Source organism: Camelus bactrianus, chromosome 1, assembly GCF_048773025.1.
Source record: "Camelus bactrianus isolate YW-2024 breed Bactrian camel chromosome 1, ASM4877302v1, whole genome shotgun sequence".
Taxonomy (NCBI): domain Eukaryota; kingdom Metazoa; phylum Chordata; class Mammalia; order Artiodactyla; family Camelidae; genus Camelus; species Camelus bactrianus.
Genome location: NC_133539.1, coordinates 121,048,502 through 121,073,823, shown reverse-complemented (window position 1 = coordinate 121,073,823; position 25,322 = coordinate 121,048,502). Strand labels below are relative to the sequence as shown.

At 39.6% G+C, this 25,322-nt stretch overlaps 1 protein-coding gene across 1 annotated transcript in view; it reads left to right on the top strand.

Annotated features, from left to right (window-relative positions):
- Positions 1-925: 925 nt before the first annotated feature.
- Positions 926-25,322, top strand: part of PIK3R4 (phosphoinositide-3-kinase regulatory subunit 4) — a 70,601-nt gene continuing 46,204 nt past the window's right edge. Inside the window, exons 1-7 of the mRNA XM_045521378.2 lie at positions 926-1,385; positions 2,113-2,884; positions 10,169-10,302; positions 11,465-12,047; positions 15,772-15,906; positions 17,515-17,736; positions 22,592-22,765. Coding sequence (XP_045377334.2) covers positions 2,152-2,884; positions 10,169-10,302; positions 11,465-12,047; positions 15,772-15,906; positions 17,515-17,736; positions 22,592-22,765 — 1,981 coding nt within the window. The 5' untranslated portion in view covers positions 926-1,385; positions 2,113-2,151. The remainder of the gene's footprint in view (positions 1,386-2,112; positions 2,885-10,168; positions 10,303-11,464; positions 12,048-15,771; positions 15,907-17,514; positions 17,737-22,591; positions 22,766-25,322) is intronic.

The following is a 25,322-nucleotide window of genomic DNA, read 5'->3' as shown; positions in this document are numbered from 1 at the left end:
AAACTGGAGTCCTCATAAATTGCTGGCAGGAATGTAAAATGGTACAACAACTTTGGAAAACAGTTTGGCAGTTTCTCAGCATGTTAAACATAGAGTTACCATGTGACTCCACAAATCACTCACTTATTGAAGAGGAGTGGAAACATATGACTACTCAAAGCCTTACACATGAATATTCACAGCAGCACTATTCGTAATAGTCAAAAAGTGGAAACCCCCAAATGTTTATCACGGAATGAATGGATGAACAAAATGTGGAATATCCATACACTAGAATATTTGGCAATAAAAAGAAATGGAATGCTGATATGAGCCACAGCAAGGATAATCCTCAAAATTACGTGAAATGAAAGCAGTCTCAAAGACCACGTGTTGTTTACCGTTTATACGAAATGTCCAGAACAGACAACAGAAAAGCGGATTAGTGACTGCCTGGGGGTTCCAACGGGAGGAGCAATGGGGTGGATGGGGAGTGACTGCTAATAGTTACAGGGTTTCATTTTGGGGCTCAGGAAACTGTTTTAAAATTAGATTATAGGGATGATAGCACTAAAATGTGTGAAACCCCATTGATTTGTGTATTTTAAACAGGTGAACTTAATAGTATGCAAATTATATCTCTATTAAGCTCTTACACAATTTGACCTGGGATGTATTAAATTTCCTAAATAAGCCTGTGAATTCTCTTAACTCTGTTCTAGTGTCCTTGGGTGAAGGGCGTCTGAGCAGGTCTCGGAGATGTCGGAAAGCTTCAGAGTTTGGAATCAGCGACAAGAGCAGGATGGCGAACAGTCTACGGTCAGAGCGTCTTTCTTCCTTCGGGCGCCCGCCGCGAGGCCACGCCCCTTCGTTTCCTAGCAACCAGCTCCAAACTCGCGCTCTTCCTCAAGCCTGGCGTCGTCGTCACTTCCGCCCGCGACAGGAAGTGAGGTCAGAGCCGGCGGCTTTCCCGGGAGCTCGGTGTTTGGGGCGTCTGCAGCAGCGAGAGCGGCGGATCTTCCCTGGAACTGTCTCCGTCCCTGCCTTCCAGGATCCGCCGGCCCGCGGGTGGGGAGGCCCTCGAGGAGTCGGAGTGCCTCGAGGGCCAGGTCCACGCGAGAGGAGGGCGAGGCCCGGGATCCCGTGGCCGACGGGGCGGAGGAGGGGCCGGCATCTCCTCAGCTGTGTCCGCTGCGGCCCGGGAGCTTCCTCGCCTCCCCGCGGACCACCGGGGTCCTGGAGCCTGGACCTCTCCGCGTCCCTTCCCCGGGATCCCACCTCCTGCCTTTGAAGAGGGCTCTCGTGGAGGAGACGCGCCAGGCTGCCGACTCCCTTCCCGGCCCAGAACCCGCCAGGACCTCAGGGCGAGGTAGCGGTCGACTTGCAACACATCCCAGAGTCCCAGGGTAAATGTTCGCACGTGTGCATGGCCGTGTGTCCGTTTTTGTTTTTATGTTCTGCAGAGGCTGAGCCTGGAGAATCCTGGGCTCTGTTTGTCCAGCGTGTGTTTTGGTATACTTTTCTTTAACAGCTCTGCCAGGGTTTCTTCCCTGTCGCTGTTGCAAATCAAGAAACTCTGTGACTTCTGTGAGCTGAGTGGGAAGGCACACTAGAGTTAGGCTGGAAGGGCCAGGATATGCTGGCCTTTTGGAGTTTTGTAGCCTGACCTATTTATACTAGGCGACTCTTGGTCAGGTTTACGTTTTTAATGTGCCTGGGTTTATATTCGAGAGCACAAGTTCTTGGACAGAGACTGTCATGTAGTACTTTTGTGACTCTTAGAGCCCTGAGCACAATACTGAGCACATAGTAAAGGCTCATTAAATTTTAAATTTAAAGACCAGAAAATACACATTCTGGTATTTTCAAGTTAATATTGAAAGGGACTGCTTAAATATAGGTCAGCTTCTGGAAAGGGCAAGGTAAAAAGATGTTTTTAGATAAATATGTCTGAAATTTACAGGCTTCTAGAAGGCTAAGTGCAGTGCTGTCAGTGGAAGAGAAATACGGTGCATCTTTTAGGAAGAGCCCACGTAAATAGTGGTGTTTCATTGCTTGTTTATTTTTTTTCCCTTTCTCTTTTTCTCCTCCCTCCCCCCTTCCTCTCCCCACTTTTTTTTTTTTTTTAAATAGGTGTACCCTAACGTTGACCCGGAGGGACTCGCTGTCACTATGGGAAACCAGCTCGCTGGCATTGCTCCCTCCCAGATCCTCTCAGTGGAGAGTTATTTCTCAGACATCCATGACTTTGAATATGATAAGAGTCTGGGGAGTACTCGTTTTTTTAAAGTTGCTCGAGCGAAGCACCGAGAAGGCCTGGTGGTTGTGAAGGTCTTTGCCATTCAGGATCCCACCTTGCCTCTAACCAGCTATAAACAGGAGCTTGAGGAACTGAAAATCAGGCTTCATTCTGCACAGAACTGTCTGCCTTTCCAGAAAGCAGCAGAAAAAGCGTCCGAGAAAGCGGCCATGCTCTTCAGGCAGTATGTGCGAGACAACCTCTACGACCGCATCAGCACCCGTCCCTTCCTCAACAACACGGAGAAGCGCTGGGTGGCTTTCCAGATCCTGACCGCTGTGGACCAAGCGCACAAGTCTGGAGTCCGTCACGGGGACATCAAGACCGAGAATGTCATGGTCACCAGTTGGAACTGGGTCCTGCTAACTGATTTTGCCAGCTTTAAACCCACGTATCTTCCAGAGGACAACCCAGCGGATTTCAACTATTTTTTTGACACTTCCCGGAGAAGAACTTGTTACATTGCTCCTGAGCGCTTTGTTGATGGTGGGTTGTTTGCCACTGAGTTAGAGTACATGCGAGATCCTTCCACTCCGCTTGTGGACTTGAATAGCAGCCAGAGAACAGGAGGAGAGTTGAAGCGAGCCATGGATATCTTTTCAGCAGGTATTTGAGTTGGGCACATTTGCTGCCAGGGGAGTGCGCATTTATTTTAACTCTTAAACATAGAGATGTAGCTTCTTTTTAATCCCTGTTTGCTGAAAACTTAACTTTTTGATAAATCCTCATACACTGTTCAGGTAGATGCAGCATTTGTTCACTGGACGTGATTAAGTACCTAGAAAATGCAAAGAGTGGTCCACTCATTCAGATGCTTAACTGTTTGAATTCTTGCCTTTTGTATGTGTCCACTGTCGTAAGCACTGGAGATGTGGGTGGATGGTTATGTTTCTCTTTTCTGGGTGCTTACACTTTAATGGGGAGCTAGGTGTGATAACGAAAAAAGACATTGTTCAGTGCTCTGTGACTTGTGGTGGTGGTAAGCATAGGGTGTGTTACAGAAACGTACGGACACTTAAGTTAGTCTCCAAGGCGGTGACAGCAGGACCAGGAAGGCGTCTTTGTTGGAAGGATGATGTTTAAACTGGGACCTGAAAGTGAAAGCAGCAGTCATAAGGGTAGTTTGTTTCAGGCAGAGGGTGTTGCTTCACGGAGATTTGAAGACCAGAATGTAATGCCCTGATGCCTTAGGTCACTTTAAGTAATTCAGTACATCTGGAATGTAGTGTGTGAAGTAAGCAAGGCCCAGGTAGGAAGGGGTCTGGCCTGCCGTGCTCGTCTATGGGGAAGTTATTGATAGGTGCTTTAGACCAGACACTGGAGCGCAGAGAGTGGATTGCAGAGGGGCTGCACTCGAGACGGACGGGAAAAACGGCTACTCATCAGCCGCCACGGTCCAGATGCCTTGACCCTTACTGGTTTTAAGTTGTGCCAGTTGGAGGTGGGGGTGGAGAAAAGTAATGCTTCAGAGATAATTAGTGGGTGGAGTTGTTAGGATTCGGTGACCGGAGGATCAGGAACGCTGCTTTTCCTTCCCCAGTTTGGCTTGGGGAGCTGGGGAGATGATACCAGTCAGTGAGATGGGAGACACGGGAGGAAGAACAGGCGAGGGTGGGAAGTTGCTGAGGTCGGTACTGGACGCGGAGTAGGAGGTGTGTGGGACCCGCAGGGGAAGATGCGCAGCAGGGAGTTGGTTACAAAGGTTTGATGCCTAGAGGGGTGGGGTGGGGATTTGGTAGTTATCAGGACTCAGCTACTGTAGCCAAGGGAATGAGTTCATAGCCAGGAAGGGTATGTGGAGAAGTGATTCTTAAGCTTTTTTGAGTCCCCTTGAAGACTTTAATGAAACCGGTGACCTCCTTCCTTGGGAAAAAGTGTTGTACATTCATATACTTTATTTGACATCCACAGAGCACAGGAAGCTTGGTCATGTGTTCTAGGTTATCTGTGAACTTCTGGGAAGAGGTGGGCTGAGGATGGTACCTGGAGGAATGCCGTATGAACTCAGGTATCAGTGCCATTTTTTGGGTAAAATTTCCGAAGGTTGGCTTTAATCTTTTTCTCACCTGTAGGTTTCCTACAAAGAAAACTGAGCTGTATTTTAGATTATTTAGGAAAAGTTAACATGATTAATGGAGAAGTGTATTTCATCTAGGGGAAGGAGTGAGAATTGTTACACGGGATGGTACCTCTGTTGATCTGTTCAGCTCGCTAATCTGTGTCCCCGGGTAATGCTGAGAGAGGTATTTTTGATGAGATGGTTAGCCTCCAGGTTGTAAATATAACAATATGAGAAATATAATTCATCAAAGTCCCAACTTGATCAGTGTGTTACCAGGAAAAGGAAAATAAGAATTACCTCAGTTGTTAGTCACCCGAAAAAAAGACTTGATGAGAGACAGAAAGTGTGATATAAACAAGATTTTTATTAGTGAAGTGAAAAAGTAAGAGATAGTGCGCTCCCGAGAATTGGGAGCAGGCCAACCAAGAGAGGAAAAATGGCGCTGTTCCCCCATTTTTCCTGTTTTTATATTCTGGTTTCATGATTGACTGATTGATTGGTAGACAACTCAGGTTCCCTGTGCTCTGGTTGATTGACAGCTCAGGTTCCTTGTGGTCTGAATTGTTCCTTTCCCCTTCCTCTCCCCCTGCCCAGTGCTCATTTCTATCTAAACTACCTAACAAGTGAATTTATCTAAATTTTTCTTGAACCATTTTATGTTTTAAAGTTACTGTTCTATAAATAGGACTCCTCTGGCTTAGAAATGTGATTGCTTTTTAGCTTCAGGGATCATTTATAGCTTTTAAAAAAATTGAGGTGTAACTGACATATAACACTAGATTCAGGTGTACAACACAACACAATGAGTTGACATTTGTATATATTGTGGAATGATCACTACAAGTCTAGTTAACATCTATCATCGTACATAGTTACAAATTTTTTTTTCTTGTGGGTGAAAACTTTTGAAATCTACTCTCTTAGCAACTATAGTTACCATCCTGTGCATTACATCCCCCTGACTTATTTATTTTATAACTGGAAGTTAATTATAGTTTTGAAATTTTAGGGGTTAATGCCTTTCTGTGCATTATAGTTTTGTAAACGTCAACAAAATTCTTACTCAGTGTTTGTTTTTCCAGACTAAAGAACTTTACGTTGTTCTGGCTAAAAGACAGGCCGTTTTATTTCTTTGAAAGAGGTAGGTGGGATCTATCCACCTCCACAGTTCCTAAGATTTGATTGAGGTCCTTGGGTTTTGAGTGTGACTTTTCCGCATTTTAATGCATGTCCATGGTTCCTGGTGCTAGTTTGGGAGACGGGTATATACGCTCTGTCTCTGGTCACACGTATGGGCAGAGCCTTTTTGCTGGAGCTCTTTCCCTCCTTCACTGGACAGACACTGGAGTCTCTGTTGTGTGTAAGGCACTGTGCCCTCTAGGTGCTGGGAGCGCAGCTGTGAACAAGACGGTCAGAGCATCTGCACTTGGGAGTTTGCTTTTTCTAAGGTCGTGGGGAGACTAAAAAGTGAGAAAGTTAATTTCGGTTGGTGCTAAATGCTGTGATGAAGTGAGTGACAAGGGCTGGTGGGGACTACTTGACATAGGAGAAAGGCTTCCTCAGAAGGTGACACGGAGCTGAGATCCAGTGACAAAGGACTCAGTGCTGATAAAGGCAGTGTGGACGAATTGTTCCACAGGGAAGTACCATCCTGTAACACCTCTCCGGAGTACCATTTTGAAAGGTGCAAGGAAAAAAACCCTATGTTTACCTCTGTGTTAGTTTACTAGAGCTGCTGTGATGAAACACTCCACACTAGGTAGCTTAAACAAAAATGTATTGTCCCTCAGTCTGGAAAGTTCCCTCAGAGCCTGGAAGTCCAAGGTCAAGGTTGATTTCCCAAGGCCTCTCTCCTTGACTTGCAGGTGACCACCTTCTTGGTATATCCTTACGCCGACTTTTCCCTGGTGTCCTTCCTCTCATGAGGACACCAGTCATCATCGGTCAGGGCCCCACCCTTGTGGCCTCGTTTTACCTTAATTACCTCTTTAAAGGCACTCTCCAGGTAGTCACGTCTAAGGTACTGCGTTAGGGCTTCAGCCTGTGAATTTGGGGGTGTAGGGGGAGGTGGTGAGGGACATAGTTCAGTCCATAGTCTCCATTTTGTTGTAAATAGTCATTCTTTCTGACTTTTTACAGTAGTCAGAAATACTTTCAAACCTAGAAACTTTAAAAACCTGCAAAAAATAAAAAGAGTATGTTGAACACCCATAAGTCCTTTACCCAAATTCACCTGTTGTTAACATTTTGTTCCAATTTCTTTATCACTTATACTCCTGCCCCACACTCCATCCCCCCTCCCGATTTTTTCCTCAGTAAGTTATATACCTCAATGGCCCTTTGCCCTAAATACTTTAGTCTGTGTTTCTTAAGATCCGGGTTGGTCTCTTACATAATACTTAGGTCACTGTATGTTACTGTTATAACTGCAGCGAATGTAACATTGATACAGTAGTTTACACTTTTTATTCTAATTTTGTATTTGACCCAGTAATGTCCTTTTTAGCATTTTACCGGCTCCAGGACAGGACCCAGTCTAGGGTCAGGTATTGCTTTTAGTAGTCGTGTCTCTTTAGCTGCCTCTGAGCATTTCCACAGCCTTTCTTTGTTATGACATTGACACTTTTTGGAGAATACTTCTCCCCTTAAATTTTTAAAAATTATTTTTGTACTTTTTATGGAAAATAATAGAATTCCAGTAAGTTGCAAAAATAGTGAAGAACCCTTCACCCAGCTTCCCCCAGTAGTGACGTCTTACATGACAGTAGTGGCATTCAGAATCAGGAGTTGACGTTGGTGTATTACTGTTAGACTATAGACCTTGTTCAGTTTTCACCAGCTCTTAACCTGCATTGTGTGTATGTGTGTGCGCGTGCATGTGTGCGCTCTCCCTTGCTCAGCCTCACCTCTTTGTTTTTCAGTAGAAGGGTCCTCATTTTGGGTGTATCTGCTGTTTCCTTGTAATTAGATTCAGCTTGTTAATTCTCAATAGGGATCCTGCACAGCTATCTGGAGGCAAATGGTGTCTATTGGTGATGTTATTTATTTATTTATTTATTTTGGAGTCGGGAGGTAGTTTGGTCGGTTTATTGATGTGTTTAACGGAGGGACCGGGGATTGCACACAGGACCTCTTGCATGCTGAGCACTTAACTCCCTCTACCACTGATATACCCTCCCCCGGCTGATGTTAACTTTGATCACTGGGTCAAGATCTTGCCCAGTTTCTCCCCTCTATAGTTACTTTTTGTGTTTTTAATCCCTTGCCACAATAAGCATCCTGTGGGAAGAAACTTTAAGACCATACAAATATCCTGCCAGTCCTCAGTTTCCCCTTTGATCTGGCATCTGTTGGTAATTCTCGTCTGATCCAGTGTTTACTGTGACGGTTGCAAAGTGATGCTTTCCCACCATCAACACTTCCTCCATGTTCACCAGGGGGCCCGCAGCATTCTCTTGTACTGAGGTGCTCCCTATTTCCCCACATTTATTTACCGGTTATTGGTATGGACTCTAATTCCTGCTCTCAGTTTGCTAATATTTTTGGGAAGATTTTTATCTGTATTCATCAGCAATACTGGTCTATAGTCTGCTTGTGATGTCTTTGTCTAGTTTGTTATCAGGGTAATATTGGCCTTGTAGAATAATTTAGAAAGTGTTCCCTCCAGTCCTGTTTTTTGGGAGAATTTGTCAAGAATGGGTGTTAATTATTTTAATGTTCGACAGAATTCACCTGAATTGACAATTCATCTTGGTTTAGGCTTTTCTTTGTGAAAGTTTTTCATTACTAATTCAATGTCTTTATATAAGGTCTGTTCAGATTTTCCATTTCTTTTTAAGTCAGCTTTGGTAATCTGTATCTTTCTAGGAATTTGCCCATTTCATTTAGTTCATTTAATTTTTTGGCATACAATTGTTTACTATATTCCTGTATAATTCTTTTCATTTCTGTGAAGTTGATAGTGATGTTCCTTTTTTCATACCTGTTTTAGTAGTCTGAGTCATCTCTTAGTAAAAGTTTGTGAGTTTTGTTGAGCTTTTCAAAGAAACAACTTTTGGTTTTGTTGATGTTCTCTGTTGTGTTGTTTTATTCTCTATCATAAAATTTTCACCCAATCTCTGTCATTCCCTTCCTTCTTTTTGCTTTGGTTTTAGTTTACTTTTCTTATTTCTCAGTTACTGTTTTGAGCTCTTGTTTTTTATATTAAAAAAGAAAGAATGTGTTCATAGTTAAACATTTCCTCTAAATACTGCTTTAGTTGCATCCCACACATTTTTGTGTGTTGCTTTTATTTTCATTTATCTCAAAGTCTTTTCTAATTTCCCTTTGATCATTGGTTGTTTATGAGTGTTTTTAACTTCTACATATTTGCAAGTTTTTCACATTTTCTTCTGTTACTGATTTGTTTCATTCCACTGTGATTTGAAGGACATAATTTGTATGATTTTTAGTCCTTTTAAACTCATGGAAGCTTGTTTTACGGCCTAGCGTATGGTTTCACCTGGAGAGTTTCTACGTGTGCTTGAGGAGAACTTTGTGTTCCGTTGTTGAGTGAAGAGGTCCTTTGATGTCTGTTAGATCTGGTTTATGGTATTGTTCAGTTCTTCTATTTTTACTTGCTTATGGTGTTCTTAATAGCCGTTTTTAGTTTTTATTCTAAAACTTGGCACTGTATGGGTAGAAATTAATTTAAGAAATTTATTGAATGTTTATGTGTCAGGAACTGAGTTACTGGAGATTCTTCAGTGAACAAAATGGACAAAAATCTCTTCTTTATGGAGTTTGCATTCTAGTGGTGTATGGACAATAAAGAAATAAATGCATACAATATATCCTATGCATTTGGTGCTGTGGGGAAAAACGGCCAGGAAAGCGGGGGAGTGTGCTAGGCAGCAAGGGTTGGGTGGTGGGGCTTGTAATTTTAACCTGGGCTGTTGAGAAATGCCTTATTGCTGAGCTGCCATTTGATTAAAGATGAAAGGAGGTGGGGTGTCCGCTGTGAGGATACTTGGTGGGGGGGGGACAGCACTCCAGGCAGAGGGACCAGCAGATGCAGAGGCCATGAGCTCAGGTTGTTCACGGAGCCCTTTGCAACTTGTTAGAGTTTTGTCATTTGTGATTCAGTGAAATGCTCTGCCCTTGGGGAATGTAGGTACTTTATTTTTTCCTTGCTTGGAGATTGTGTCAGTGCAAAAGGAAGGTTGTCTCCTTCCCTCCCTGAACTTAAAGCCACACTTCTTAGCTCTTCTCATTTTACAGTCGTGTTTGTTCACCAGTGTCCTTTATTTATCTCTTTCTAGAATGTAAGCTTCATGAGGCAGGGATTTTATCTGTTTATGCTCTGCTAGAGTCTAGTGTGTAATGCACCCACCTAGTAACTTACTGTTTAATGGTGAATAAACAAGTTGGCAGATATGACTGCTCAGTAGTTCTTATGGACTTAATGTCTATAAATCCATACTTAAAAGAAATCACTATATTTCTTATGGGTTTTAATTTTTGTATCTCTAAATATGTATGTGTATATACAACATAATATGGAATATATTCATTTTAAATTATAGAACTAGGAGGTAATTTTATTTAAGTTTTTTTAAGGAGGAGAAAAATTGAATAGGCCTTTTTTGACTCTGTGCTTTCAGAGGTTGGTGATTAGGCAGCAGACATTTTTCCCATCTTGCCTGATTGTAGTTGTGTGTTGCATTAAACATTTTAATTCAGTTTACTTTGAGTTTTGCATTTTGAGTTTTATGAATTCTCAGTTCTTCATTTGTATTAATGATATCTTGCGTGTCATTTTTAATGGAATTATATCTGCTGTTTTCCAGGTTGCGTGATAGCTGAGCTTTTTACAGAAGGCGTGCCACTGTTTGATCTCTCTCAACTTTTGGCTTATAGAAATGGACAGTTTTTCCCTGAACAAGTGCTAAATAAAATTGAAGATCGCAGTATCAGAGAATTGGTAACTATGCTACAAATATATGCCATCAAGTTTTTAATAGAATTATGTTCTCACTTTTGCATTAGTCAGCTCTCTGGAATATTCTGAATTTGGGACAAAGCAATAAAGCCCCATAGGCTGATATAGACAGCCTGTTGTTTTTACTTTATTGGGCAGAAATGTACAATTTTTCCCCCTTCTTAGGCATAGAGCTCATTTGACTTAATTTTACACACACACACACACACACACACACCCCTACACCCACACACACCCCTTCCCATTATAATCGTTAGGTCTGCTTTGGACAGATTTGGAGGGAGGTCAGGAGATGCCTGGGGGTTAGAGAGGTTGTCCAGGGTGGAGCTTGCTAGTGAGACATGAAGAGGATGTGTATCTAAAACGAGGAGACAGGAGGCACCAACTTGAATGTAATACAGCAGTGAAGGGCGTTTCCTGCAGAGGCAGCCAGCTCTGTGTACGTCCCTTGACCCCAAGGGCAGCCTGGAAGGGGAAACTTAGAATCACAAGTTAGTAAAGCAGAACAGATGTGCAGAGGTGTGTGGGAGGTCCCATATCCCCACATCACTGTTAAGGGGAACCTTTTTAAAGTCAGACAGTATAGTAACTGATGCTTCTGAGGAGGACGCTGAGTCATGGGAAGGGTATGTTATATTTAGAATATTCTTTAGTAAGGTAGGGAAACGTGCATTTTGATTCCTCTTACCAGTGGCAAATGTTAAAAAGTAAGATGCTTCTGAGGATGCCCTTTTAGCTCAGGCTCAGTGAAGGGGACATGGATTAGGAGTTGGCACACCTGGCTGTCCGGGTGTGGCACTCACTTGTCATGGTGTGCTGGCTAAGGAACTGTATGAATTTGGGCCCACTTTTTCTTAACTGTGACAGGAGTGAATTTGACTGATTTTAAGGCTTTATTCTCTTCTTCGTGTCTGGGCCATCTGAGTACACAAGTATGTGGCTTCCTGCTGCCTTCTAGGACAATAGCAGAGTCACCTGTCACTCTGCAGTCAGGGTCTGGACATAGCTTGAAAGGAGAAGATCGAAAAGGTTCAGAATTGCCTCAGAAATCCTTTAAGTCATGTGTAAGTTGCCCTTGTAGCTTTCATCTGGTTTAATTTCCTGTTCTCAAATCAAGTTTTTACTGTTTCCCTCCTTGGTGTAGGTAACTCAGATGATTCACCGTGAACCAGAGAAACGTTTAGAGGCAGAAGATTACCTAAAGCAGCAGCGTGGCAATGCCTTTCCTGAAATATTCTACACTTTCCTTCAGCCCTACATGGCTCAGTTTGCCAAGGAAACATTTCTGTCTGCAGACGAACGTATTCTGGTCATAAGGAAGGATTTGGGCAACATTATTCACAACCTCTGTGGACACGATTTGCCAGAAAAGGCTGAAGGAGAGCCTAAGGAAAACGGGCTGGTCATCTTGGTGTCCGTTATAACGTCCTGCCTGCAGACCCTTAAGCACTGTGATTCCAAACTCGCTGCTCTGGAACTCATTCTCTGCTTGGCCCCGAGATTAAGCGTAGAAATTCTTTTGGATCGTATCACTCCATATCTTTTGCATTTCAGCAATGACTCTGTTCCTCGAGTGAGGGCCGAAGCCTTGCGGACGTTAACCAAGGTTCTCGCTCTTGTCAAAGAGGTTCCTCGCAACGATATCAACATCTACCCAGAATACATCCTGCCAGGCATAGCCCACTTGGCCCAGGATGACGCAACTATCGTCAGACTAGCCTATGCTGGTAAGAGCTTGGTGTCCAGGAGGTAACCACTAGGATCACTGATGGTAGTGACCATAATACTTCTTGTTTCCCTGATAACTTTGAAAATTCCGAGAGTGAACTTTGGTACTGAAAATGTCTGTGTACATTTCAATACTATTTACAGCTAACCTGCTCTTGGGACTCAAGCTTTGTATTGAAAAGCAAGTTTTTTTTGTGATCAGAATTACTAAGTAGAAAGTATATAATACAGAATCTTTTGATTTTACTGGGAATTTTATATTTAATTTGGAGTAAGACTAATGTTTACAAGTACGTACTTCTGATCTAGTGTCTTGAGGCCTTTACAGAGTTTATAGAGTTTCTCTGAACAAATAGAATCATTTGACTATTAGGCTATAACAGTCTATTGCTGTTGAAAGAGGTTAATTTTGTTGGGTAATTTGCTGTCGAAAGAATTTAGCCTCTAAGTGACTGAATTTTAAGGTCCTTTCAGTTACTATAATGCTTAGGATGTGTGGCTTCTTTGTGATGTGGTGGGTGTGTTATAAACACACCTACCTGTTTTATTTGTAATTCTCATAAAACCAGGTGATGACAGATTCATGTGTTTAGCTCCCCAAATTAATTCCAAATGCTAGTTTCTGCATGGAAAATATCACTGAAACATTTGCATAATTCCTCAGTTTATTTCTAAAATGTAATCTGATGGAAATCAGGCATTCTGTTTTGACGTCTTTGTAAGTAGTACACAACATATGTGTGGTGATGAAATTGTCACTTTTTTGAAAGATGCTTAGTTCATTATTTTATGATTTGCTTGTCATTATTTTAGTGGAACGTGAAAAATGGTCTTTGAACTCTGCCTTTATGGCTAGGCACATGCACAGAGTGATTGGTGGTGTTTTTTTTTTTTTTAAGTACATGTATTTATCCATCTGCTTATTTATTTATGGTTTCCATAATTGTATAGGTGTAAATTTCAAGCTTAGAAAATTCAGAGTTTCTTTCAAGACATATCCAGGTTTATCAGTTGTAACAAAGTGTATTTATAGTTCATTTGGCAAATAGAGACACAGCTGACCCTTGAACAGTGCCAGGGTTGGGGCGCTGACCCTCCAAGCATTCGAAAATCCCCACATAATTCATAGTTGACCCTCTGTATTCGTGGTTCCACGTCTCTGGATTCAACCAGCCATGGATTGTGTGATACTGTGGTATTTACTATTGAAAAAGATCCCAGTGCTGTTCAAGGGTCAGCTGTAATTGAACTGGATAAAATTAAGTAAAAAGAAAAGTCATAATTCTTAAAAATAAACTGTATTCTTTAGACTGTTATGACCTGCTTTTGGCCCAGTGCATCTTAGTCTTTTCTCAGTTGTGTTAAGCAGGTAAGGCTCTGATACATAGGTGCGCTGTTAACACATTTACATTCAATTACCAATAGTCACAGCATAAAAATTATAGCTGCTGTTTATTGAAAGATCTGCTGGGTGTAAGGCATCTACTGCTCAGGGTTGCAAGGGTTAGCTACAAAACTTATGTAGATTCTGAAGTAGGTTTTAGATTTTAAGTTTTAAAATCTGTGTCTCTTACAATTGACACTTGCAACAACCTTGAGCAGCAGATATTATAGTACCTTTGTTTTACAGGTGAGGAAATTGGGAATGGAAGAGGCTAAATAACACAACCAAAGTGTATCTGGGATAATTTTTCTCAGTTCTTGGAGCTGCTGGTCTAGACCTTGATTTTGAAGCAACCCTGCTTTTATTTGGTCTGCTGGATCTTGATAAAGAGTCCCTGGTAACCCAGGGTCAGTGCTGGGACCTTGCAGTGTCCCTTTATCATGGTTGAGTGCATAATAAAGCTGCTGTTTTAAAAAAAACTTTTTTTTATTCCAATATAATGCAATCTTTTTGAAATTAAAGTATAGTTGACTTACAATGTTGTGTTAGTGTCTAGTGTACAGCATAGTGATTCAGCTATACATGTATATGTTCTTTTTCATATTCCTTTCCTTTATAGTTTATAACAAGGTAGTGAATATAGTTCCTTGTACAGTAGGACCTTGTTGCTTAAAGCTGCCTTTTTAAGTAGAGTCAGAAGTCTGTTTGAACTTGTATGGTTAAATGTAATTAAACCACACATGTCAGTAATTATAAAAGTTTAAAATCAATTAAAAATTTCTTTTATAGTATTTTTAACTCAAAGATGCTGGCATAGACTTGTATCTTGCATGAAGTGACAAGTGTGTTGTGGTTTATATACTTAAATGTGGAAATAAGCGTAGATTACTCAGACTTGAGAGGTGCCCAGGAACGTAGGAGACTTTTCCTAATAAAGATGTGTTCATTACAGTGGGCTGTTCACCTAGAACTGTCAGCATGGTCCAGAATTCTCCTGTCTGTAGGGTGAGCAGGCATTACAGAGTATCAGTATCTTGCCTACTGAGAGGTAAATTTTTGCCCTATTCAGAACAGTGTTGAACCTGGCAGGGCTGGGCTCAGGGCTCCAAGGTGAAAGGAATCACTGCATTTGATAGACTCAGAAATCTCAGCTACTGTGAGATGCACACTGTGAGTTTCAGAGTTGAGAAAAAGTGAGTCTTAGAGTCAGTGAAATAAGGTGGTTTACATTCAGTGCCCTTCACTGCTGAGGAGGAGGAGGGCCGTCTCTGGCTGGTGTAGTCCTACGTTAAGAAGCACGGCAGTAGGAGGATGGAGTTGCAGGAATAAATGAAAATGGGAGGAAGAGGAAAGTGTAAGCAAAGAGCAGATGTAATTCACAGCAAGTGTGACGGCAAAAATCGCCAAGTCGGTATTTTCACAGCGGCGAGGAGTATGAGGTAGTCTCGACAGATGATCAGAGAGGAAGGAGGAAAGCCAGACCCCCGCGGGACTGTGGCAAGCGGTCTCACTTTTGTTCATTCAGAACTTCAGTGTCCCTTGTAGAGCCGTCTAGAAATGGCTGATTCACTTTGGTAGTGGCTCTCTGAGGTGGTTTGTGGGAGGAAACCGAGACACGGGTGGGCTAGGCAGCCAGCTCGTGAGTGTCATGGTTAGGACTTGAGCCAGGGCCTGTGTGATTCCAAAACCCAGCTCGATCTGTTATTTTAATGTGAAACTGTTTCTCTGCTAGCCTGCTTGCCTGTTTCTCACCTGTTAGGTACTGTTTAAAGGTTAGGTCTCTACTGTTGAAAAGATTAGGCGTTTTTTGCCTCAGTAGATTTGAGTGCTATGCTTTGTGTTATTTTTGTATTTTTTCCAGTGTTATTGAGGTATAATTGACACACATCACTGTGTAATTTTAAGATGTAGAGAATAAGGTTTGACTTACGTATACCGTGAAGGGATTATCAAGGTAAGTAGTTAGCATCTGTCATTTCGTATAGATATAATGAAAAAACAAAGAAAAAAGAAAAAAAATGTTTTCCCTTGTGGTGAGACCTCTTAGGATTTACTCTAACAACTCTGATGCGTACCATACAGCAATGTTAACTATAGTTACCTTGTACTTTTCTATATTTTTAAAAGAAGCTTATGTTTTATTCTTAAAACTGGTAGTTTGGGGATAGTTGTGGATTATGAGATTAGTCACTAGAAGTCTGATTAGGTTAAGTGCTAAACGGATGAGTCCCACTTTTCTTTAGTTTTTGGTGATTGTGTATAAATACTTAGGAAAGAAAAGTTATAAGCATTACCCAAATTTATGATTATAATTATTACAAAATTTCTCCCTTTTATAGAAAACATAGCTCTGCTGGCAGAAACAGCTTTGAGATTCCTGGAATTGGTTCAGTTAAAAAATCTCAATATGGAAAATGACCCAAATAGTGAAGAAATAGATGAAGTTACACATCCCAATGGAAATTATGACACAGGTAATACTATTTTCTCTTCCAGATTTCCTGTTGTTTGGAGTGAATGGCTAATGTGAACTTGTAGCACGCTGTCATTTATAGTTTTGATGTGCAGTGACAGAGTACCAGACACACAGTGGGAGGGATTCTGTTGTCTGACTGTGCTCTGTTCTCATACACTGCTGTCTAGCCAGGGAACGATCAACTTGTTGCCACAGATTCTAAGCTCAGTTTTTCAGCCAGGATTGATTTGTATCAACAGCAAAACTAGCCAAATTATCTAATTCTTATAAAAGAAAAAAAAATTGGAAACATCATACTAAAGAATTGAACCCTTTCTCTTTATGTGAGTATATTCTGAGTATCCTCCATCATCAACTGTTTTATTTCATACTGTCTATGATTTTTTTAAATCAAAACTCACACCTTTTACTGTAAAGGAGCAGATATGGTGGTAAACTCTGAGGTCACAGTCCCGGCCTCAAGTGACTTTACGTCCACACAGCTTTCAACAGGCTTTTAGTTAATGTTTATTGTGTAAGAGATTTAGAAGTAAAATAATATACCTAGATCTATTCTAAGATGTTTCTACTTCAGAAAAACTAGAGAAATCTAGTTTTCAGATTTTTATGCTATAGACAACTGTGGTGTCTGGTAACTTGTTCTAATGGATCATTTTATAACAGTAGATATTATCTTGAGTTGAAGACAGTGGAATAATTTTAGACTTAGAGAAGGATGTATCAGAAAGGAAATCCTTGCTTTTTTTCATGGAATTACTTAGAAAATGGTGCTGTCTTACTTTCTGTAACTAATTAGACCTTTTTAAATAGTGAAGTTGGGCATTAAAACTTTTGGGGCATTAATATGAAGTTTTTCTTAATGTGAAGGTAGAGTTTTTCCTATCAGACCACCTTTTCCCTTGGCAGTGGCTGCACCAGGCGTGGTGTCTGCCCTCAGTTAGTCAACAGATAATTATTAAAGACAAGCTTCGCATCAAGCAATTATGTCCTGCTGTAAGCACTAGAGATACAGTGGTAAACAGGACAGAGGAGGTCCCTGCTCTTGAGCTTATGCTTTAGTAAGGGAAAGACAGACAACTTAGTCCATAAACAAAGGGAAAGGGGGGAGTGGGTAGGCAGTAAGGTCAGAGAAGAAGGCAGTGGCCAGGTCATGGACAGCCTTGACAGGACTTGCAGTGTGTTTCCTGGCTTTCTAAAATGTAATTAACCAGCCTTTAAAAGCGCGTTCTAAAAGGACTGCCCTATACCATCAGATTATATCCTGATCCAGTCCAGTGTTTTCAAGTCCTGGTCTAAGTTGCTCTTACTGGGGCAGTATCATCTCCCTCTTGGTGCTTCCCCATAGTTTTTCTTTGAACTTCGTAAATAGAGCTCTTAACCAGGGAGAGAGTAACTACGCTTGTGGCATCTGCTTACTAGAATGTTTTTCAGTCTGTATTTCAATTTCCTGACTGTCCTTCAGAGCTTTGAGTAGTGGAAAAACTTAGTGATTGTAGACTTCCCATGTGTCTTCTGTAATCATTCTGTTTCCTCCAAGGAGTAAGAAAGACTGGGTCTATATGTATGGACAAAAGAAAATTAATCCTTTTTTTTTTTTCTTTTTCAGAGCTCCAAGCCTTACATGAAATGGTCCAGCAGAAAGTTGTCACTTTGCTAAGTGACCCTGAGAACATTGTGAAACAGACCTTAATGGAAAATGGGATAACACGGCTGTGTGTCTTTTTTGGACGTCAGAAAGCCAATGACGTTTTACTCTCCCACATGATCACTTTCCTGAATGATAAAAATGATTGGCATCTGCGTGGAGCCTTTTTTGATAGTATAGTTGGTATGTTTTTTGTTTGTTTTTAAATTTCTCTTTAAGATTATGAATTATCTTCTCAAACAGATACTTCCAGGCAATCTGAAAGGTGACAGTACTACCAGATTTCATTAATGAAATGAGTTCCTGGTATTTCTGTCTATCTTCGTGCTGCTTTTGGATGATGGAAGTATCTTAGCTGATCAAGGGGCTGGTTAATAAAACATGCGTCCGTATGAAGCGGGTACCATGTGGTCATTAAAAAGTATGTTTTAAAAGAGTATTTAATGACCTGGGAGAGTACCTTGAAATATTATTGAAGTAACTGAAGTGGGTTGTAAGTTTACTCAGTGTGTAAAGGTAACAGTAACAAATCATATATTTATTAAAAAGGTTAAATATACTAAGATGTGAAGAGTGATTATCTCTGGAGCTAGTGATTGTTTCTTTAATATTTTCCATATTTGTCAAATTTTATAGTAAACATACCACTTTTACAATCAGAAAATAAAGTATAACTATGATTGAAAATCAGTCTAATTAGAAAGAAGTAAAGCTTACAGACTTTACTTTGTATAAACTGAAAATCTTAAAAATTAATCAGCTTTTCCCCCACTTTTTTAAAAATGGTGCTGTTCCTCATTTTCAGATTTATCTAAAGAAGAGAGAGATCTTGTATTTTATCTGCATAAGTCCTGTTACATTTAGATTCACAGAAAGAAATGGACTTTATTTTGAATAGTCATGTTTGACATAGGATTTAATCTTTTTCTCTTTGGAGTAATAACTGATTCCTTTCCACCTGATTGTACTGACTTTTTCAAATTTAGGTTGAGTCATTTATGAAATACTCTGTGCTAAAGCTGTATTATTACAGTTACCCAGGAACCCTCCTATGTCATTTTGTACATGATTGTATAGCTTGTCTGTAACTCAAAAAACTGTGCTACACATTAGGAAGCTTCACGGGTATCCAGACTTTCTTGTGTAGTAGCAGAAGGCTGTAGGGTTTAACTTTTGGTTCCCAATAATCTGGGAAGTTAACTGCTGAAAGGTTTGCTGTTGGATGCTTTCTTATAAAAATAAAAAAAGAAAAGAAACTTATGGCAACAGTGTTCCTAGTTCTGCAAATACTATCACATAATGTTTTGGAGAAAAGAGTACTTTTCTACTTCTGAGAAGCTTTGAAATTTCTGCTGTTCTCGCTTTGTTATAACTGGAGATTACTGTACCTCCTCTTTTCAGACATCTTTGGTTTGCTTTTTATTTTTGCATCAGTTTATTGATTCATCTCAGCCTTCCATCCCAGACTCCATCTAACTTGGTTCCTAAATACAGTATGCTTTGTTTCTCACATCTTTCTGTCTTTCTTGGGCTCTTGTTTCAATAATCTGATTTTTATTTCTTTTGCAAAGGTGGCTCTTGGAACTTCCTCCATCTATTGGTCAGTTCATATGTATTTTGAAACATGGCCTTCTTTTTTCATTTTAAAATAATTTTCATTGATTTTTTTGTCTGTTTATAAAAGTAATACATACTTGCTGTAGAAAATTTGGAAAATTTGGAAACCAGGAAGGAGACAAATCCCCTCCAGGCCTCCAGCCTGGGTACAGCCTCTGCTAATGTTCGGGTTTTCTTCCCGTGGGTCCCCCCTTCCTGCTCTTCCTGTCCCGTCCTCCCATCTGCCGTCTGTGCTGGGGGCCTTGCGGGCACTGGTTAAGAGCAGGCACTCTTGGCTCCAGACTGGTGGGTTCAGGTTCTGGGTCTGTCACCTGCTGGCTTGGTTCTAGAGGAAATCATTTAATCTTCTCTATGCCTTAGCTGTCTGTGAAATCGGAATAATAATAATACCTAACTCACTGGTTATTGTGAAGGTAAAATGAATTAACAGATGATAGTGCCTGGCATGTAAGTTCTATGTATGGAATATATTACTTCTTAGTCTTATTACTTTTAAACCTTTTTCTAGTAACATACGTATATTGTAAGCATTTTCTCATGTCATTAAAAATCCTTTGAAACCATAGTTTAATGGATAGAAGTATTCTATTATGTAGTTTTACTAAAATTATTCAGGTCTTCTTTTGAATATTTATTTGTTTATTTGGGAGGAGGTAACTAGGTTTATTTATTTACTTATTTTTTTAAGTGGAGATACTGGGGATTGAACCCAGGACCTTGTGCATGCTAGGCAGGCACTCTACCACTGAGCTATCCCCTCCTCCTTTTGAATATTTTAATTACTTTTTGTCTATCATATATTATACAGATAATCATTTACATAAGTATTTGCTTCTGATTATTTTCTCAGGCTAGAAGTCTGAAATGTTAACTACTGAGTTAAAGAATATGCATATTTTTTAAAAATTGACACATTTGATAAGGTTTTCAGAAAGATCATGTCGTTGTCTACTCTGATCAGCACTGTTTGACAGCACCACACAGCCTTCTGGTGTGGACTAGGCTTCAGTTAGTCTTTGCCTGGTGGTAGGTTAAAGTGATAACTTGTTTTCATATATATTTATTTGCTTATCAGTGAAGGTGAAAAACTTTCTCTTGTTGATTACTCATTCATGTTTCCTACTCTGATTTTTTAATGTATTATTTTGGCCCCTTTTTTGATCGTGTTAAGCTTTTCTTGTTGATTTTTTAAAGCCTTTTATATATAACATGAAAAACAATAGCTTTTTATTATTTTTATGGCAACTGCTTCTCTCAAATAACTTGATTATTATTTGTATGTCTTTTAAAATAATTTTAGTGTTGTCAATTTATTTGATCTTTTCCTTTGTGATTTTTTTTCTTTTAATTTTGTGCTTAAATTTTTTTCCCATTCCAGAATTAGGTTTATAATATTCTGGGTACATGTCATTTTTGTTTGTTTGTTTGTTTTTACATAAAAATAGGAACTGTGTAATTGATCTTTATTTTAGGCTGTGGTATGAGGTGAAATATAAATTTTTCTTGGAAATATAATCAGTTTTCCCAGTATTAAATTACTAAACATTTCATTTATTTTTTCCATTGATTTATGAAGCCTCTATTATCATCTGTTGCATGCATGTCTTTTAGAGTCAGTTTTCTTGGTATCCTATTCCATTGATTTTTCATTTCTATATGCAGTACTGTATTTTTATAGCTATATTGTATTTTAATTATTGGATATTTATAAGCAACTTTAGTATCCGGTAGGATAAGCTTCCGAGATGTCAGTCTTCTTTTGCAAAATATTTTGAACTATTTTAGCTCATTATACATTTCAGTTTATAAAGTTTCTAAATATAATCCACTGGAATTTTAAATAGCATTTTTCTTTTTATTACAAAAAATTCTAAAATTATTTTTCAGATAAGGGGAAATACGCTTTTGCACATTCAAAATTTATGAAGTAATGTATGAAAGACAATAGTTGCACTTTCCAGAGGTACCTACTCTGGTTTTTGATTTTGGTTTGGTATCTTCAGGTGATTTTTGCCATATCTCTAAACAGTATTTTCATATGACTATTTTTAGGATTATCAGATAAGTTTTATACTTTATCCCTTGACTTTTTTCTGTGCCAGATGAAGATTTAACTCACTCATATCATCTGCCTTTCCTTCCCTTCCCTGTTTTGAGTTGTAGATCACTATATTCACAGTGCTTCAGTTTTTAGTTTGTGTTTCTGTAACTTTAAATAATTAAACCTGTTTCTTACTGATCTACTTCGGATTCAGACTCTAAGGAATTTAATGCCTCTCTCTCTCTTTCTCTCTCTCTTCTCTCTTTTCTCTTTCTCTACTTTTGTTGGTTGATAATTCAACTAATTGTTAGTTGACAGTTCCACTTACATTTGCATTTTCATAGTTGATAATACTTACATTTTGTTCTGTAATCGTAGTAAAGTCTTTTGTGCTTCGTATAGACTGATTCTGAAAATTCAGAACAATTTACATGACTACGAATGGGTGCATTTTATTGACTTTAGAGCCAAGTAGTGCACTGTATATTTGCTTCACCCTAGTTCTAATGCCATGACTCCTTTTTCACTTGATGAGAATGTTTATAGCAACATGGCCAATGAATTCTTTCTATCCTCTGCAAATTACTAAATACATAGCATGTTTTAATTTCATTTTTATACCATGACTTTCTTGAACAATTTATTTGTCCTAGAGTTGCAGCTTTCTTTGTTTTCCTTTTAGAGAGAAAAGTATTATATCTTCTTCAACTTACCTATGATAATCTAGCTTCTTTCTTACCAGTTTTGTCTATTCTTTTAATCTGTTCCATTTTTCTTCTTGGTAACATATTGACGTTTATTGGCTTTTAGTTCTTATTTGGGCTGATTGATCTCTGGGTCTTTACTAGCTGTATCCTTTTCTTCCCCTTGAATTCCTGGTTGTATCTGCCATTTTGTGCATTCTACATTTTCTTTATTTTGCTAAAGTACGTCCTTAAGAAATTTTTTTGGAAATCTTTGTTTAGGAGGTAAACCTGTATAGTCCTTGCGTGTCTCAAAATGACTTACTTTTGTTTTCTTATTTTATTGACAGTTGTGATAAAAACTTTCTTCCATAACTATGAAGGGCTTCCCTGTTGTTCTCTGGCCTCCATTGTTGCTGAGGTTCATTTCATGCCAGTCTGATTCTCCTTCCTTTTTGGGGGGATCTGTATTTTTCTTTCAGTTCACAGGATTTTTTCCCCCTTGGTGTTCCAGAATTTCTTGATGATTCGGTTTGGTGTGGGTCTTTTTCCTTTACTGTTCTGGGTAGGAAGTGCAGTGTACCCTCCTGGATTGTCACTCAATATATCTGGCATTTGATTAACTTTATTGTTTGACTTAACAGCATTTGCACTTGGAGGTATGGAATAATCACCTAATGGTGCTCCTCTGTTCCAGGTGTTGCTGCCTACGTTGGCTGGCAGAGCTCCTCGATCCTCAAACCCCTGCTGCAGCAAGGGCTCAGTGACGCCGAGGAGTTTGTTATTGTGAAAGCTCTGAATGCCCTTACCTGTATGTGCCAGTTAGGGCTGCTTCAGAAACCCCATGTCTATGAATTTGCCAGTGATATTGGTAAGTTTCTGGTTCTCAAAATTAGGATGGGAAAACTTGGAAAGTGGTAAGGGAAATAATAGCTGCTAGGGCATTGTAAAATTTCTAGGCCATCAAGAGTCAGATTTTCAACTGTGCTGTCCCTGGTGTGTGTGTGTGTGTGCATGTGCGCGTGCACTCACCCGTGTGCGTGCCTGTGCACGTGTGCTTTATCCATGAGAGTGACACAGGCAGACAAGGGCACTGGCCCTCAAGCCCTGTTTGGGAAATAGATCTTTGTTTTAATCTGTAGTCATGTCTTGGTGATTCTTGAAAAATGGTGATTCTTGAAAAATTCTTGAAAAATGTTTTTGTTTTTTAAACGCAATGTGGATAAAGTATTTAACTGCTATGACGAGTCAACTTATGTTTTCAGACACTTGACTGTTGGTTGGGTTGAAACTGGGTGTGGAGGAATGTCTCTCACTTCCGTCACTGTGCTGATTACCAGTTAAGAATTCATGGTATTGAAGTTACTACTGTTGGTAATTTTGTTAACCAATGAAAGGAATGAATTCCCTGATCTTTATGACACTTATCTATGTCCATAAACTTAAAATTCAGATAAGAGCAAACAAGTAAACGTGGCACGTTGTAAAGTTAAGAATATCAGAAGCTTCATCTGAAGAAAGTAACCAGTATAAGATTGCAGATTGGCTTTGACTGAGAGGACATGAAATCTTAGAAAATTGCCTTTTTAGATAAAATACTTTATTGCTGCTAAATGTTTTGCCAAGGAAAATTAGTAGAAAGATCAAATTAGTTAGACTTGGTTGGTAGGTTTTTCTTGAAGCACTCCTCAGAGAAGAAAGACAGAGGAGTTATAATTTATTTTGATTGTTGAGAAATTACATGTTTAGATAGTAGAGGTATAAAATTTGTGGAAGTTTTTAAGGCATGAATGTAGCTTTTTAAAAGAAAAATATTTATGGAAATTTGAGTGTATGTAGGTTTCTTATTTTGCACTCCAATAGCTGTAACCTTTTTTTTAATTTATATCTCTAGTTTGGTTTGACTTTTTTGATGATTATGTTAAAAATAATTACAAACTCGATAGAAAAGTTCTGAGTATTGGCAACATAATCATGATGAAAATCTCCATTACACTGAAATGCTTTTGATTTTTTGTGTTAAGTTACAGAGTGTTGAATCTTGAGGGTGTCGTCTCTTTTTCCCCCCAGCTTTTTAGAGAGGTGACAGCTTGGGAAACAAAAATTACTAATATTATAATAAGACAAAAGATGTTAGAGTGGTTTTTGAATTTCTGGTCATTTGTAGTTAAGGCGGTTGTAGAAAGATCTGTTTTCTTAATAATACTGAAGAGAAAATGTACCATCTTAACGTGTGTATCTTGCTGCCTGGAATATTTTCCTGCTCATTCTCATTTTCTGAATTCTCACATCAGTGCTTTCTTTTTTCTCTCATGAAAGTGGCATTACCTCCCAAGGGTAGAGTTTTTCTTGCTTTTGACTTTGATCTTCTTCGTTCTAATTAATGTCCTCTGTGTATAAATATGTGCCTGTATACTCTGATTTCATGTAATACAGTCCTTCTGTTGCCTGGATATTTGGGAGTTTTTTTGAGATTTAATATAGCTTATAATTAGCATTTTCTTTATCTGCGAAATGGATGTCTATCAGTTTTTAAGCAAAAGTGGTAAAAGCTAGTTTTGCACCTCTCCTCAAATTTTGCAGAGGTTTTTCTGCATCCTGCTGTTTCTAGTCATTGGTCATCGGGTGAACATGTGGGGTACTCTTGTATCTTGAGTTTAGCATCAAAATAAATTATTATTATCTTTAGGTGTAGAATAAATCCAATGTGGTCCAACTTTTTGGATAGTAAACTCCCTTAGAACTGGAACTGAATTTGTACCAGCTTTGCAGTGAGGGGGGAAAGCCTTGCTGGGAAAAATCAGTCAGTCATTTGTTAGCATCTTGAACTGTTTAAAAGAAGAAAGTTTTTAGTAGCTTAGAACACTTACCTGCTTAAAGCTGATGACAAACTTTGCACACCCTCCGTTGTCTTTAAATGGTGCGTGGTTATCTCTTGGGCTGATTCTTCAGGGGAATTGTGTTCGTGGTGGTGGTGGTAATCCTGATGAAAGCTACACTCAGCCCACTTAGCTATCACGCAAACACACCTTTCCTGCGCTTGTCCCCAGATAATTGGAAGTATACTGGATGTTCTATAGGAGATCTCTCAATTCTGGTTTCTTTTTATTTGAGTGTTTGAGGTCCTTCATATCAGTTAGTGATTTCCTGATACAACACTGCTGTGCAGCAGTCAAGCACAGAATCCCAGTAAATGCTTCCAGAAGGTTCTCATCATGCATCTGTGAGCTTTAGGCTTTGTATCTCCTACGTGTCTGTGGTGACTGTGATTTATGTGTCTTGTTCTGGCGCTCAGGTTGGCAGGGCAGTGGCTGCCCAGGTTACATTCTGGGTGATGGCAGAAGCCTGGCTTCAGGCTTCTCTGTGTTACACCTGCTAACACTCTGTTGGCTAGAGTAGGGGATGTGACTGCCATGAAATCAGGGGGC